The following is a 15,986-nucleotide window of genomic DNA, read 5'->3' as shown; positions in this document are numbered from 1 at the left end:
CCTGCCTCAGCCTCCCGAGTAGCTGGGACTACAGGCATGTGCCACCATGCCCGGCTAATTTTTTCTATGTATATATTTTTAGTTGTCCAGATAATTTCTTCCTACTTTTAGTAGAGATGGGGTCTCGCTCTTGCTCACGCTGGTCTCGAACTCCTGACCTTGAGCGATCCACCTGTCTCGGCCTCCCAGAGTGCTAGGATTATAGGCGTGAGCCACTGCAGCCAGCCAAGAATATACTCTTGTACTGCAACTTCGTTAACAACAGTTGCCATTAATTGTATGAAGAAATAACAAGCACTGTACTGTGTGTTTGATATACACTATCTTGTTTAATCTTTTTAAAAATTATTTTTTAATGTTTTTTACAGATGGGGTATCAATCTGTTGCCCAGCCTGGAGTACAGTGGTGCAATCATAGCTCACCGCAGCCTCAAATTCTGGCCTTAAACAACCTTCCTCCTCAGCCTCTCAAGTCCTGAGACTACAGGCACATGCCACCATACCTGGCTAATTTTTTTTTACAGAGACAGGGGTCTTGCTACATTGCCCAGGCTGGTTTTGAACTCCTGGTCTCAAGCAATCCTCCTGCCTTGGCCTCCCAAAGTACTGGGATTACAGCACACCCATCCTCCTTTAATCTTTTCATCCACACTATGAAATTGGTGTTACTATCTCCATTTAATGGATGAAAAAAATCAAGGCTCAGAGAAGTAAAGTAACTTGTCTAAGATCCCACAGCTTCTAGGTAGAATGAGTATAAAATTTGAACCAAGCACTCTCTAACTCCAAAATCATCATCATTCTCAATGGCAATACAGTATATTACTTCACTATTCACTTGGATAATTTAAAGGGACCTCAAAATACAAACCTGCTTAGGAGGCAATGTTCAAGTCAATGTTCTGCCTTTCTATAATTAAGAAGGGAAATACATTCCCTATTTCACAACTATGGGAATTAAACATAGTATAGTTAAATTATGGCACTGAGAAGGACCAAGAATGAGGGCTGATGAGGACATTAAAAGGCCTGGGCTTATATTCACATCCTTTCTACAACATCCCCACCACGTGGTCAAATGGTTTATACTTAGATATTTCCCCAGGGGTCAACTAATCCATCACTCTAGTGTCATTCATTTGACAACCAGTTATTGGGCATTGACCATGTGCCGGGCACTGAGCCAGGAGGATAAGAGGAACAAGGCAGACATCTTGATAATTAAATACAGCTTGCATCCTAGTCCCTAACTGGGAGAGTAGGAGGAATACACAATAAACAAAGAAATGTTTTGGTTTCATTTTTTGAGACGGTCTTGCTCTGTTGCCCAGGCATGAAGGCAGTGGCATCATGACAGCCCACTGCTACCTCAATCTCCTGGGCTCAAGTGATCCTCTTGCCTCAGTCTCACAAGTAGATGAGTCTATAGATGCATGCCACCATGCCCAGCTAATTTCTCTATTTTTTCTAATTTTCTATTTTTTGTGGAGATGGAGTCTTGTTTTGTTGCCCAGGCTTGTCTCAAACTCCTGGGCTCAAGTGATCCTCCTGTCTTGGCTTCCCAGTAAACTGATTTTATTTGAGGAAAATAAAACTTTGCTGGGACAGAGAGTCAATGAAGTCAGAAGTCCTCTCTAAGGAAGCAACTTCTGCGCCAAAATCTGAATGACATGGGTCACTCAAGGGACCCTTTGTAGGCTCTCTTTTCTATCCCAAGAGAGCCTACAAAGCCCAAAGGTGGAAAAGTGCTTTGAGCATTCAGTATACAGAAGAGTCAGGTCATTTGGGACCTGCAGGTGAGGGGCAGAGTTTGGATTTTCTCGTAAGTGTGATGAGATGCCACCAGAGGACTTTAGGCAGTGATATAAATCTGACTTCCTTATCTGTAAAACAGGGATAACCATAAGTACTTTGCAGAATTTTTGTGAAGACGAGAGATATTGTAAATAAACTGCCAAACATGTTACAGGGACTCATTAAATGAAAAAATTTTTTTCTTTTTTCTTTTCCTGTCTCCCTGCTAAGGGTAGAAAACTGTTAATTCAGTGAGTCTTTATGGAGCATCTAGCAAGCTACCCTAGCTCTGAAGATGGCTAAGGCATAATTTCTACCCTCAATACAGAGTCAAGTTCCTCTAAAAGCAACTCTAAAGCAGCTTGTTTCTTGATATTTGGTCAATTCCCCAAAATGTATTCTAGTCGTTAGCAATGTACAATATTCTGCAATAAGAACTTAAGCTCTGGAGTTAAGACTGCCGGGGCTTAATTTTAGCTCCACCAATTACTAGCTGTCTGTTTCCTAAAATTTATTTCAAAGGATTGCTATGACACTTACATAGGTTAATGTGTATAAAGGGCAATGTCTGCCCATGGCATTTCATAAATGTCACTTCTATGAGCCCTCCCTAACCACTCTCTTTAAAAGTGAATACCCCCATGCCTATGGCACTCACTATTCCCATTTTCCAATTTATCCTTTTCTAAAGTACTCATCGACATCTAATATATTATATTACTTCTTTTGTTTATTGTCCATCTCCCTTTCCATGAGGACAGGGATCTTTATCTGTTTTATTATACTGTGAATCCTCAGCACTTAATGAGTAATTGTTGAATTGAATGAACTGAAACACTAGTTACTATAATTATTATTATTGTGACTTGAGTCTAAGAGTAGCCTTGGATACACAGTAAAAAAGAGGTTTTCACCAAACTATAGCTAAACAGTATTGAATTTTAATATCATTTTTAGGCAGGGCACAGTGGCTTATGCTTATAGTCCCAGCTACTGGGAAGGCTGAGGTGGGGTGAAATTGCTTGAGCCCAGAAGTTCAAGGCTGCAGTGAGTTACGATCTCACCACTACACTCCAGCCTGAGTGACAGCGTGAGACCCTGTCTCTTCAAAAAAACTAAAAAAATAACTAAAAGTAGACCTAACATTCAATCCAGTAATCCCACTAATGGGTAACTACTCAAAGGAAAATAAGTCATTTTATCAAAAAGTCACCTGCACTCAAATGTTCACTACAGCACAATTCACAATTGCAAAGATGTGAAGTCAACCCAAGTGCCCATCAATTCATGAGTGGATTAACAAAACGTGGTATATGTATACCATGGAGCACTACTCAATCATAAAAAAGAATGAATTAATGCCTTTTACAACAATTTGGATGGAACTGGAGACCATTATCCTAAGTGAAGAATCTCTTTTTCTTCTTCTTTTTTTTTTTTTCTTTTAAGAGATGGGGGTCTCACTCTTGCTCAGGCTGGTCTCAAAATCCTGATCTCAAGCAATCCTTCCACCTTGGCCTCCCAAAATGCTGGGATTATAGGTGTGAGCACCAGGCCTGGCAGTTTTTTTTTTTTTTTTGGTGAAGAATCTCAAGAATGAGAAAACAAACACCACATGCACTTGCTATTAAATTGGAACTAACGGATGAGCACACATGTGCACAGAGGGAAGTAAAACTCAGTGGAAATCAAGCGGGGAGGGGGAAAGGGGAGGAGGGGAGGGGCAAAAACACCTAACAGGTACAGTGAACACTATTTGGGTGATGGGCACACTTACAGCCGTGACTCAAGAATAACAAAAGTGGTCCATGTAACCAAAAACATTTGTACCCCCTTAATATTTTGAAATAAAAAATTGAAAACAATAATTTTTAAACTATTAGGAAGTGTAAGAACTACTCCTAATAATTTCTATGCCTCAACTTGGACTGTTAGGAGGTTCTAATATACTGCAAAATAATTTAATTAGCTCTATGGTTATTATGCCTGCCACAGAACGGACCTAAGAAGTCTCCTTTCTCTTAGCTGGTTAATCGTAGTGATACTAACTACGGCATCCATATCTTCACCCAAGGCCATCTGGAGCTGGAAGATACTAGTTACCCAAATTAACTGATTTACAAGAAAGAGGAAAATGAAGAAAAGCTATAAAAACCATTGAATATAAGTGATCTAAACCACTGGCTAAAGCAAGTAACTTGTTTCCCAAGAAGTTGTGTTTTAACAAACTCTCCAGGTGAAGTCTGAGAAGCTCTGGTCTACAGCAGCTCAATTAGAACCCTACAGATTGGAAATGTATTTCAATTCATGGCAGAATAACTGGATAACAACAGAAAAGAACGTCAGTGTTTTCTCCAATATTTACACACTCATGTTCCGGCACTGATGTTCTCCACCCACCCTTCAGCCCTGTTCTTACCAGCTAGATTGTTGTAGCAGTCTGTCTGGGTGGTTTGCAGTATGTTTTCTTGTTCAGGTGTGAGAGCCGGGCCCTGAGGCCCTAGGTTAGGTATCGGGGAGGGCAGACTTGGATCCAGACCCCGCAGCTGAAGCAGAGCTCGATGGTACCTACTCACAGCATCTCGGTACTTCCCTTCCCGGTAGCGCTGGTTCCCTTCCTCCTTGTACTGCTGGGCCTCCTGCAGGCGCTTCTCCATAACTCTTTGTCGCCCAGTGCTCTTGCGCAACTGGGAAGTAAAAGAGCAACTGAAGCTCTGGGGTTGGGAGCAAAATAACTGATTTTGGTAGCCGACTTAAGAAGGCAGGAAATTACCCTTCTCCAGGAAGCCCCAGCCCTTGGGACGTGAGCTTTGCTTGTTTTTCCTAGAGCCACACCTCTCCTCTCTGCAGTTTTTCAATCTCCAGAAGTGCAAGAAACTATTCAGGAAGAGGATGCGAGAACAGTGAAACCAAAGATTAAGTGATTTCCTAATACAGGCGATTCCGGGGTGAGGAGACTCCCCGTAAAAAAGCAAAGACCCTACTCAGGAATTGTGGCCGGCGTACAAACGCCGGCAGACTTTGCTTCCTCCTTCTTTTGGATACGCCCCCCTCTGACCTGGAAGTAGAAGGAAGTAGGCGGGGACTACTGCTAAAATAAGTAGAGAGCTTGCTTCTACTCCAACTCTTTATTTCTCCTTATTGAACAAGCATTTGATGTCAGTGCCACGAGCTGGGAAACTGAGGTGAATGAGGCTCGTTAACCCCAACCCACAGGCGAGAGGAGACCTTACAGCACCCCCGTTGCAAGCCCACCAGGCGCCGCGGCCAGTTCCTCGCTCTCTGCAGATGCTGAAGCCCCGAAGTCTACTCCAGGGCTTCGGTTTACCGGCGGGAGCACGGAGAGGAAAGGGTCGGACCTCCTCACAGTTCGGTGCCTAACGAGTCGCGCGCATTGTACCACACCGCCCAATCAGAATCGGCGCCGGAAAAAAATAATCCCGCAGAAATGACCCCGCCTCCCCAGCGGACTAACCCGGAAAAAAAAACCCTGGTGGTTCGGCCAATTGGAAAAATCCGGACCATCACGGATGGCCAATCAGAACGGCAGATGACGATTCAAGTTGGCCAATAACAAAGAAGAAAGGCGGGATCAGGACGTATGTTGCTGGGTAGAAGTTGAAGCGTTGAGAAAAAACAGGGACAGTGACTACTGTATTCTCTTTTGCTTACAGGGAAATCTCTTTTGCTTACAGGCCAGAAAAACAATTGCTAGTAGGCTTTCATGTTGCAATAGCTTCTCTTTTGTTGTTACTCTCAAGAAGCTGTTGCATACAAGTCATCAGAGGAAAGAGGCTAGCGGCGAGCCCTAAGGCGCCGAGGCAATTGAAAGTCAGACGGAAGTAAAGGTGGTGATAGGGTGGGATGGGCGTAGGCTAAGGGGGCTCCGGACGGCTGCGCAGACCCGCCGCTGGAAGTACGGCAAGACCGGCGCGCTCACGCTTCCGTGCTACGAGGCACTTGAGCAGCAGCCAGCCTTGCCCGTCTCGCACTCCGCTGCGGCTGCGCAGTAAAACCACCGGCGGCGATTGGTCCAGGGGGCGAAAGGGGGCGGGAGGGAGAAGAAGGGAACTCCGTCGTCCTCCGCGCGCTTGCCTGCGGCTGGGTAACCGAGGGACTGGAAGACAAGCAGCTCCCCATTGCGTTGTTTCTGGCTCCGTGAACCGAAGGGGGAGGGGAGGAGGAAGGAGAAACAAACACTACGTAGAGGGGACCGTGCGCGGCCTCCCCTGTCTGCGTGCGTGCGCTCGCTCGCGCGGGCTCAGTGCTGGCGCGTGAGGCGGAGGCGGGCGGCGGCGGCGGCGGCGGCGGCGCCTGCGCGGTTGGGTTCGGTCGACGGTTCGCAGGGGAGGAGGCGGCGGGAGGCGGAGGAGGCGGCGGCGGCGATGGAGGTGAAGCGGCTGAAAGTGACCGAGCTGCGGTCGGAGCTGCAGCGGCGGGGCCTGGACTCGCGCGGCCTCAAAGTGGATCTGGCGCAGCGGCTGCAGGAGGCGCTGGACGCCGAGATGCTCGAGGACGAGGCCGGCGGTGGCGGGGCCGGGCCCGGCGGGGCCTGCAAGGCGGAGCCTCGGCCTGTGGCCGCGTCGGGCGGCGGCCCGGGCGGGGACGAGGAGGAGGACGAAGAGGAGGAGGAGGAGGACGAGGAGGCGCTGCTTGAGGACGAGGACGAAGAGCCACCCCCTGCTCAGGCCTCGGACCAGGCCGCGCAGCCGCCGCCGGAGCCCCCGGAGGCGGCAGCCATGGAGGCCTTGGCCGAGCCCAGTGTTTCCGAGAAGCCATCGGAGGCCACGGCCGGGTCAGGTGGGGTAAATGGAGGCGAAGAGCAGGGCACCGGCAAGGGGGAAGAAGACGAGCCCGAGGAGCGGAGCGGCGACGAGACGCCAGGATCGGAGGCGCAGGGTGACAAGGCCGCAGAGGAACAGGGTGAGGAGCTGGCAGCGGAGCCCGGCTCCAACCTGCCGAGTGCGCCCCTGATATAGCACCGCAGGGTCGGACTCCTTGTTCTCACTTGCCTAAAAGTGCAAGGCTCCCATCGTCATTTGATGGGACTCCCCAGGGGAAGTGGCTTTCATCCTTTAGGCACATTTCTAGGGGGTTCGGCCGCCTCTGGTGGCCCCACTCTTTGCAGGAGGGAGGTTCCTTCCTAACTTGGTTCTTTGGTGATAGTAGATGGAAGTGAGTGGTTTTTGCATGCGAACTGCTTGTGAGCTACCTGTGGAACAGTCTCCCGCGGTGCTTGTTATTTTTTTCTTAGCTGAGAATGTGCTGAGGAATTGGCAGTTACACGGAGAGCCAGACCCACATTTGGAGGCTTAGGCCTTTGGGCTACCTGCCTGTTGACTTTTTCACCATAAGAATGTTAAGCAATAAACTCAGTCCGTCAAAGTCCGCTCTGTCAAAAGCACATTACTAGAGCTTGAGCTACACAGAGAATCTAGAAATCTAACCTGTTCCTGCTTCAGCAGTAGGGGGCAACCTCTAGTATGAGGGTGTTGGGTTTAATAGTTAACTAATGAGGAGAAATTTTTAATCTAGTGCATTTAGAGTAAGTTAAGGTTACTTGACAGGGTTTTTATTTTTGCCTGTATTCTTATATTTTAATGGTCCCACTGAGTCTGTGATGGGCATATTTGTAGATTTACTATACACTTGCGCTAGCCTTTTAGATTTGAGACCCCTGGCTTCCTGGATTGAAATGATTGAGGTGCTGGTGCATCCCTTGAGTAATATTGTGGAATACAATGCGTAGAGTCGCCCCAGGGAGTTAGTGACCTTTCTCCCTTCTTTTGAAGTGATTGGGTGGTTAGAGCTGATCTATAACAATATCTGTCAGAGTAGGGAGGGAGGAAAACTAGAGCTGCTTCCAAGTTTTACTATAAAGTGGGTTGCCTTAGTAATTTTTATAATAATTTTTTAGGCTGCTACGGAGTATCTTGGTAAAATTGGAACCCATTTTACAGCAATCACATGCAACTTGCAGATTGTTTGTCTTATGTCCTGTAACAAAAATCCCATTACATAACTTTTGACTTATGTGTATCCCAAGTAGCAGGTAAAAAATGTTGAGGGATAAAGAATTGTTTTAAAGAAATTATTATTAAAAATCTTCTTATTGTTGCAAAGTACAAAAGCCTAAGGAAAAACTCCAGGTTATTTTTCTCTTGTAAAGAACGTTGCTAAATATGTGACAGCACCTTCCTACCCTACATTATTTGCAGTAAAGATGCAGTATTATTTATGGGTCTCTTGTGACTTAATGGTTTGCTCTTAAAACTTTCAGTAAAGATCACTGATAAAAATACAGGTATATATCATGCACTTAAGTCCACTTGCCATATAAGTAAAGCCATGGATAGCTGTACATTTTAATGCATGAAAGTCTAACTTTAAAAAAAAAAAATTGAGGCTTCTATATCATGAAACTGTGGAAAAGTGTTACAAAATATGTTGTTAAGTGCCTACCTTAAATCCAAATCTGACAAGAGTTGAAATTAAATTAACCTTTGAAGGTTTTTTAAGGACCTAAGGGATATTTTTATGTCATATTGATGGGGAAATCTGCAAGTTTGACCTGATTTAAGCAGATAAATTTAGAATGCAAAAATTGTCCAATTTTTATCTTCTGCTTGACTGTAATTAGCCCATAATGTCCTTTTTTTTTTTCTTTTTTGAATAAAATCCCAGCTGATGACAGATAATCTTCAGAAATAAGATGTTATGTGGATACAGTGAGAATAACTTGGCTGTTTCCATTAGACAGCTACTCAGATTCCCCTTTAGTTTCCATTGGTTCTGAGCTTATTCTACATACCAGTATGAAAACTGCTGATTTTCTTTCCCTCCTTTTTGTAGGAGATGACCAAGATAGTGAAAAGTCAAAACCAGCAGGCTCAGATGGTGAGCGGCGGGGGGTAAAGAGACAGCGGGATGAGAAGGATGAACATGGCCGAGCTTACTATGAATTCCGAGAGGAGGCTTACCACAGCCGGTGAGGGAAACAGTCCCTTCAAAGGGAGTGTCTGCTCTGATTTTGGTATATCTGATGCTAATTGGAGAGTCTGGAAGGAGGGGTGGATTAAAAATGGAATAGGCTTTTATAGGCATAAGTTTTAGATTGAATCTACCATGGAACCTCCTGTTGACCTTTCTCATTTGTTGAAAGAAGCTGTCTGCTGGGATTTGATATTCACTGGTAGTTTGAAGCGGACACAATGTCATGCAGACACTCCTCAAAGAAGAGGGCTTTGGTTACATTGTATTTCTTTTCTGTCTTATGTGCAGCTCAAAGTCTCCACCACCCCCAGAAGAAGAAGCAAAAGATGAGGAGGAGGATCAAACTCTTGTGAATTTGGACACATGTATGTATAAGGCAGGCAAATTGGGGTTTTTAACTAATCTCCTAGAAGTGATTTTGGAGATTAAAACTTAATGGTGTGCAAATTCTAAGAGACTTTGCATCCATTCTTGACAGCTGGGTATACTTATACTCTTTTGGTGGCTTTTAAGTATTTGACATTGGAGTAAATTTATTGGTTCTTTCTCAACAGATACCTCGGATCTCCACTTTCAAGTGAGCAAAGACCGCTATGGAGGGCAGCCACTTTTCTCAGAGAAGTTCCCCACCCTTTGGTCTGGGGCAAGGAGTACTTATGGAGTGACAAAGGGAAAAGTCTGCTTTGAGGCAAAGGTAGTAGCTCATCAAGACCATTTATGTATTAATTTATTCATTAAACTGCTATTTATTTACTGGATTTCTGTCCATCATTATTTTCTTAGTGCAGGAAAAAGCACTATAATAACCTTAGCTTCAGTAACTGGGAAGTCAACTCCCACAGCTTTGGTTTAAGTTCAGTGAGAGTTGTTATACTGAATTGTGATAGTTGTTGTTTTCAGTTTTTATAAAAATTTTATCTTTTTAACTCAGACTTTGCTTCTGCATTGGTCAGAGTATCTAAAAGTTCCTTTTCTGACTTGGCCAGGTCACCCAGAATCTCCCAATGAAAGAAGGCTGCACAGAGGTTTCTCTCCTTCGAGTTGGGTGGTCCGTTGATTTTTCCCGTCCACAGCTTGGTAAAGTTATTTTTTAACATCCTCATTAGTGTTTGCTACTGTATTGCTTATTCTGTGGAAAGTTTGGAGGTAGGTAACTAATTTTTTGACTATTCTAGGTGAGGATGAATTCTCCTATGGTTTCGATGGACGAGGACTCAAAGCAGAGAATGGACAGTTTGAGGAATATGGCCAGACTTTTGGGGAGAATGATGTCATCGGCTGCTTTGCTGTAAGTGCTCCTAAAAGTTGTGGATTCATAGCAGGGAATGGATAGAGGGCACTGGGAGTTTGATTCTGCTTCCCATCAACTCCTGGCTTTTATGCATTTGATGCATTATTGCTTAGTTATATCGTGTAGCAGTCTGCACGCACACACACAAAAAGATTAAATTGTAAGATTTAATCCATCTCAAACCTTGTCAGCCCTAAGTGCTCTTCTCCTTTGTCATTGTAGAATTTTGAGAATGAAGAAGTAGAACTTTCCTTCTCCAAGAATGGAGAAGACCTAGGTGTGGCATTCCGGATCAACAAGGAATCCCTGGCAGACCGGGCCCTTCTACCCCATGTCCTCTGCAAAAATTGTGTTGTAGAATTAAACTTTGGTCAGAAGGAAGAGCCCTTCTTCCCACCACCAGAAGAGTTTGTGTTCATCCACGCTGTGCCTGTTGAGGAGCGTGTGCGCACTGCAGTCCCTCCCAAGACCATAGAGGAGTGTGAGGTATGCCAAGCAATATGCAAAAATTTAGGTTTCCTGCTTTGGAATGGTGGGTGGGTATGCTTTCCCAGGTCTCAGAGTGCTGCCAAACTGGGATGGGGAGGTTGTTCTTAAGTTGAATTTCATAAACATGACTTTTATTTTTCATGGCATTCCTGGTTCTGTTTACTTGCAGGTGATTCTGATGGTGGGACTGCCTGGATCTGGAAAGACCCAGTGGGCACTGAAATACGCAAAAGAAAACCCTGAGAAAAGATACAATGTCCTGGGAGCTGAGACTGTGCTCAATCAAATGAGGGTGAGTTGCTAGGGAGATTAGTCGGCTATAGTATTTGCTCTGGAAGTGCCAAGTAACTCCTATAACTTATTCTCAGTGGAGAGTTAGCCTTTTATGTGTCTGAGAACAGGAGTCCCACAAATAGAGAAATGAGTTTTTCTCTCAGTGTTTTTTTTTTCTTTGCTATGTTTTCAAATTTCTGAAATATACAAATATATTTCAAATACAATCTGGAATATATCCAGGTTGAGACTGGAAGTGACTACTGCAGGAAATGGGCAGCACTCGCAGCACTGAGGATAGGAATGAACTGATGTTACAGATTTGGCATGTAAAGAGGTGACATTTACCAGTGATTCTTGGGCTTTAACTTGCTGCATAACCTCTTGTGTTTCTCTTCGCTTCCTCTCAAACTCATCAGATGAAGGGGCTCGAGGAGCCAGAGATGGACCCCAAAAGCCGAGACCTTTTAGTTCAGCAAGCCTCCCAGTGCCTTAGTAAGCTGGTCCAGATTGCTTCCCGGACAAAGAGGAACTTCATTCTTGATCAGGTATTGTTCAGAGGAAACCTAATTTCACATAAGATACAAAGATAAAAAATTTGGCATCCATTTAATCTGGTAAAATTGCTTAGCGTTAAAGTGAGGTGTGTATGTAGAGAGGCTGAATTAAGGAACAGAATCAGGTTATCTAATTATGACCATCTGATCGTATGTTATAGTTATAACAGTTTTTGAACTCAGAGGTACTCATCATTAGTGTTTTTACCTGAGAGGATATGGACACAGACTGTAAAACACGTAAGAGACAACAGAAAGAGTTGGAGCTCACTTGGATTCCTGGCTCCACCACTTATTAGGTTTGTGATCTTGGACGAGTCCCTTGTCCTCTCTGAACTTCAGTTTTCCTGATGTGCAAAATAGGATAATATTGTCATGCAAAGTTTTTCAAAAATTAAAGGAGATTGTGTATATTGAGCCCTAATCTGGTGTCTCAGTTGTCAAAGATATTAAATGTTTCGGTTGAATTTGGGTGATAATTTTTATTCCTAAACATCTGTTATTCCTCCTTTTCTTAGTGTAATGTGTACAACTCTGGTCAGCGGAGGAAGCTATTGCTATTCAAGACCTTCACTCGGAAAGTGGTGGTGGTTGTCCCTAATGAGGAAGATTGGAAGAAGAGGCTGGAGTTGAGGAAGGAGGTGGAAGGAGATGATGTACCTGAGTCTATAATGCTGGAGATGAAAGGTGAGTGTCTTAGTCCGTAGTCCATTTTCTGCTGCTGTAACAGAATACCACAGACTGGGTAATTTATAAACAATAGAAGTTTATTTGCCCCACAGTTCTGGAGGCTGGGAATCCCAAGAGCATGGCACTGACATCTAGTGAAGGCCTTCTAAGCTGTGATATTCCATGGCGGGAGTGCCAAAGGGACATTCGAGAGAGAAGTTTTATATCAAAACCCCTCTCCAAGATAATGGCATTAATCCATGCATGAGGATGGAGCCCCCATGACCTAATCACCTTTTAAAAGTCCCACCCTCTCAGTACTGCCTTGTTGAGGCTTAAGTTTCCAACACATATTCAGCATATATGGGGAGGACATTCAAACCATAGGAGTCGGCTAAAATTATACAAGGTAGAGATCCTGTGACTGTTCACTGCACACCTTACTGGGACCTCTCAGCACCTGAGTGACTCTCCACAGCTAAAATGTAAATCTGAAGAGAAACCCTTTGATTCATTCTGGGTAAGACACAAAAAGGGAAATAGTGATAGAGCATAGGATAATTAAAACTCAAGGGAGAGGCTTCCTTGAGTCAGTTCATTAAGTAAATATTTATAGCATGTATGCTGTTTGTCCAGTGTAGTCCTAGACATAGGGAAAGAGCAGTATATGGAATGAAGGTTGGCTTTATGGAGTTCATATTCCACGGAATAGGAGAAGATTACTATATTTATTCCATAAATGGAATGGCAGTTGGAGTGAGCCCTCTCATTGGTTTATCATGATTTCTGTTATCACATTAGGCTTGTGTTTTCTTTGGGTTTTTTTTGTTTTTTTTTTTTTTTTTTAAGACATAAAAGTAAAAATGTTTTATCTTTTTAGAAGGATAGAGAGAATGACATAGAGAGAGAAAGGGGAGGGAAGAGAGCAGGGAGATGGCATGGCATCCCAAAGAAAGAGAAGGGAGATGCCAGCCTGTTTGGGGTTTTTTTGTTTGTTTGTGTTTTTGGCTGAAATCTTTAAGACAATATGTAAGCCTGAGAGCAAGATCCACATAAGGCAGAATTGACTATTTTGGTTGATCCTACTTCCTACTATTCCCCTTAAAAATGCGATTTCGCCTTGCTGCCTTTATCTCCTGGCATCCCACCTGCCCTATCAACTGCTGGCTCTTCAAATTCTGATAATCCCCTGACTTGGGAACTGTTTTACACATCTGTGAGCCGGATCCTCTGAGTTTACACAGAATGAAACTATGCTACTTCATAACTGACATTCAGGCAGTCAGGAATTTAGTTCAGTTTTATAAAACTGAGGGTTAACTGCATTTGTCGAAGAATCAATCATGAGAGCCCAATTGAACTGAATTCCACTGGGACTTAGCCTCTTGAACTTGACATAAGGAGACTGGCAATTGTGCCGGCCCATCATGTACAGGTGGTAACTGAGAGCCCTTGTACTCCTGTTTTCTGTTTTCCTTGAATAGATGAGTAGATTCTTTTAGGCTTGGGTCAGTTTCTTATTAAGTCCCTTTTTAAAATGTTAAATTGCTTAGCATCTTATCTGACCAACACCAAAACTTTCTCAGTTACTTTTAGCCTCTGGCTACCTGCTTCTGTCCTGATAAGAAACCTTAACCCAGTTCACTCCTAATTTATTATGGATCACTTGAGAACTTGTAAATCTACAGTTTGCAGATAGCCCCGGGGCTGTTAAAATTTAGGGAAGGCTTAAGGTAGAGAAAATTAATTTGATTACTTAAATGTGAATGGGTATGAACCCAACACATTTTTGTGCATTAGTAAGTGAGGCTTAGAAAGTCTTATGCTGCTTGTAGAGTTTTCATAATGAGTTTTTACCCATCTATGCACTTTTCAGGCCCACAAGCTTCTCTCTTACTCTTATAGCCAACTTCTCTTTGCCTGAAAAATGCGACTATATGGATGAGGTGACATACGGGGAGCTAGAGAAGGAGGAAGCCCAGCCCATTGTCACTAAGTACAAGGAGGAGGCAAGGAAGCTGCTGCCCCCTTCTGAGAAGCGGACAAACCGCCGAAACAACCGAAACAAACGAAACCGGCAGAACCGAAGCCGAGGCCAAGGCTATGGTGAGTCCTGGGGACCTGCCAGCCCCCTATCTCAGTTCGTCTTTGTGCTGAGTACAGCAAGTCGCAAGAGGGAAGGCCAAGAAACTAAGTCAGGTCACTAACAATAAGGAAGTGCCTTCTTCGTGGAGCTTGTTTCTCCCTGTGTCCTTTACCTCCAGCTTCTTACACTTTTTCCATAATCTGTCAACAAAAAAGGAGTTACTGTCAACAAAAGTATTTGTTTCCTTGAAAAGCAATACTTGTGCCTTCGCATCTGTCTAGTTTTCATTTTAACGTATGGGTTCCTCACGTCACTGTTCCAGTCTATGTGAAGGATTTGTGCAGTGAAATCAGATTCTCGTCTTCAGTTTTCTTGCTGCTCTGTCTTTCAATCAACCGCACTGTATAGATCAGAAAGTGAATGCGTTATTCAGTCATTTTAGGGGGTTTAAAAGGAAGTTAGGAATTAGTGGAAATAATTTTCCCCCGAATGTTCAGTTTCAGTTAAACCCTCACTGTGCATTCACTGCTCTTTAAAAATGTGTATGTGTGTTTGTGTGTGTGTGTGTGTGTCTGTGTGTGTGTGTAACAGTTAAGTCAACAGAAATTTTGAGTGCCTGCTATGTGCTAGGCACTGTGAATATGAACAGTTACTGCCCTCGAGGAGCTTATTATATAGACTTCGCTTTGTATAAAGTGATAGGTATGGGTTATATGATAACTGAGATCCCTTTCAGGACTGAAAGTCTGTGATTCTATGAATGGCAGTTTTTACTCATGTTTCTAACTCTGCCATGTATCCTTTTGCCATCTTAAATGTTTTGCAGGAATTGGGGAGCTTCAAAAGCAAGGTGGCTTGGTTTTCTTGTGTCTCTATTCCTCTGCCCTCCCCCCCTCAGACTTTTTTAAAGATCCTGGCTGGTGCTTTAATTAACATTGTGTGAGCCTGGCCGAAACAGGCCCCCTATTCCCCCAGAATTGCCTTTGGCTCCGGCTTTTTGATTTCCACTCAGATGTGGAGCCAGAACCCCATGCCAGCTGTCTGAGCGCGCTCTCCATTTCTCTTCCAGTGGGCGGGCAGCGCCGAGGCTACGACAACCGGGCCTACGGGCAGCAGTACTGGGGGCAGTCTGGAAACAGAGGGGTGAGTGCAGCTCTCCTCCTGCTCCTCCCTCTGGGCTGTGAGAGCCGTTCCTATTGGCTTGGGGGAACAGAGTGGTTTGGGCTCTTTTCTCAGGGCTTAGGGTTTTGCCCATTTAATGTGTTCTGGAAGAATTTATTCTGGGAAAATTAAATCTGTTTATGATACAAGCTAGGATGTGTCTCATTTAAGAGGGGATAGCAGTGGGTCATGTTGCTGAAAACCCATAAATCTTGACTCTTCCTTTTTCTCCTTTCTCAGGGTTACCGTAATTTCTATGATCGATACAGGGGAAACTATGATCGATTCTACAGGCGAGATTATGAGTACAACAGATACAGAGACTATTACACACAGTACAATCGGGATGTGAGTATCTTCTTGGGTTAGATAGCGGGTGAAGGGAGGCAGGACCAGAAGGATGAGTGCTGTGTCTCTTCATCCTCAGCCAGCTCTGGCTCCAAGTGATGGGGTTTCCCCTCTCTTCTAGTGGCAGAATTACTACTACCACCACCCCCAGGACAGAGACCGATACTACAGGAACTACTACGGTTACCAAGGGTATCGGTGAAGCTCCTGCCATTGTCGCCTGTCAGCCACGAAGCTGAATCTCTGGGGGTGCCAGGCACCCCCCAAAACACAACCAAGGAAAACAGGGGCTGTCGGGGTGGGGCTGAGCTGCCGGGGAGGGGTG

At 44.4% G+C, this 15,986-nt stretch overlaps 2 protein-coding genes across 2 annotated transcripts in view; one reads left to right on the top strand and one right to left on the bottom strand.

The window, feature by feature from the left end:
• TTC9C (tetratricopeptide repeat domain 9C) overlaps window positions 1-4,822 on the bottom strand; it is a 7,124-nt gene extending 2,302 nt beyond the window's left edge. Inside the window, exon 1 of the mRNA XM_012665327.1 lies at window positions 4,214-4,822. Within this exon, the coding sequence (XP_012520781.1) occupies window positions 4,214-4,451 (238 nt within the window). The 5' untranslated portion in view covers window positions 4,452-4,822. The remainder of the gene's footprint in view (window positions 1-4,213) is intronic.
• A 1,023-nt stretch (window positions 4,823-5,845) lies between these two features.
• On the top strand, window positions 5,846-15,986 carry HNRNPUL2 (heterogeneous nuclear ribonucleoprotein U-like 2). The gene is made up of 14 exons (XM_012665210.1): window positions 5,846-6,717; window positions 8,647-8,782; window positions 9,076-9,152; window positions 9,342-9,481; window positions 9,774-9,864; window positions 9,963-10,075; window positions 10,301-10,564; window positions 10,737-10,859; window positions 11,260-11,388; window positions 11,916-12,084; window positions 13,972-14,172; window positions 15,222-15,295; window positions 15,554-15,661; window positions 15,783-15,986. The coding sequence occupies exons 1-14, from the start codon at window positions 6,180-6,182 to the stop codon at window positions 15,861-15,863; spliced, it is 2,244 nt and encodes a 747-aa protein (XP_012520664.1). The 5' UTR covers window positions 5,846-6,179; the 3' UTR covers window positions 15,864-15,986.

This window comes from Propithecus coquereli, unplaced genomic scaffold, assembly GCF_000956105.1.
Source record: "Propithecus coquereli isolate 6110/MARCELLA unplaced genomic scaffold, Pcoq_1.0 Scaffold120, whole genome shotgun sequence".
Classification (NCBI taxonomy): Eukaryota; Metazoa; Chordata; class Mammalia; order Primates; family Indriidae; genus Propithecus; species Propithecus coquereli.
This window is presented reverse-complemented; position numbering and strand designations above follow the sequence as displayed.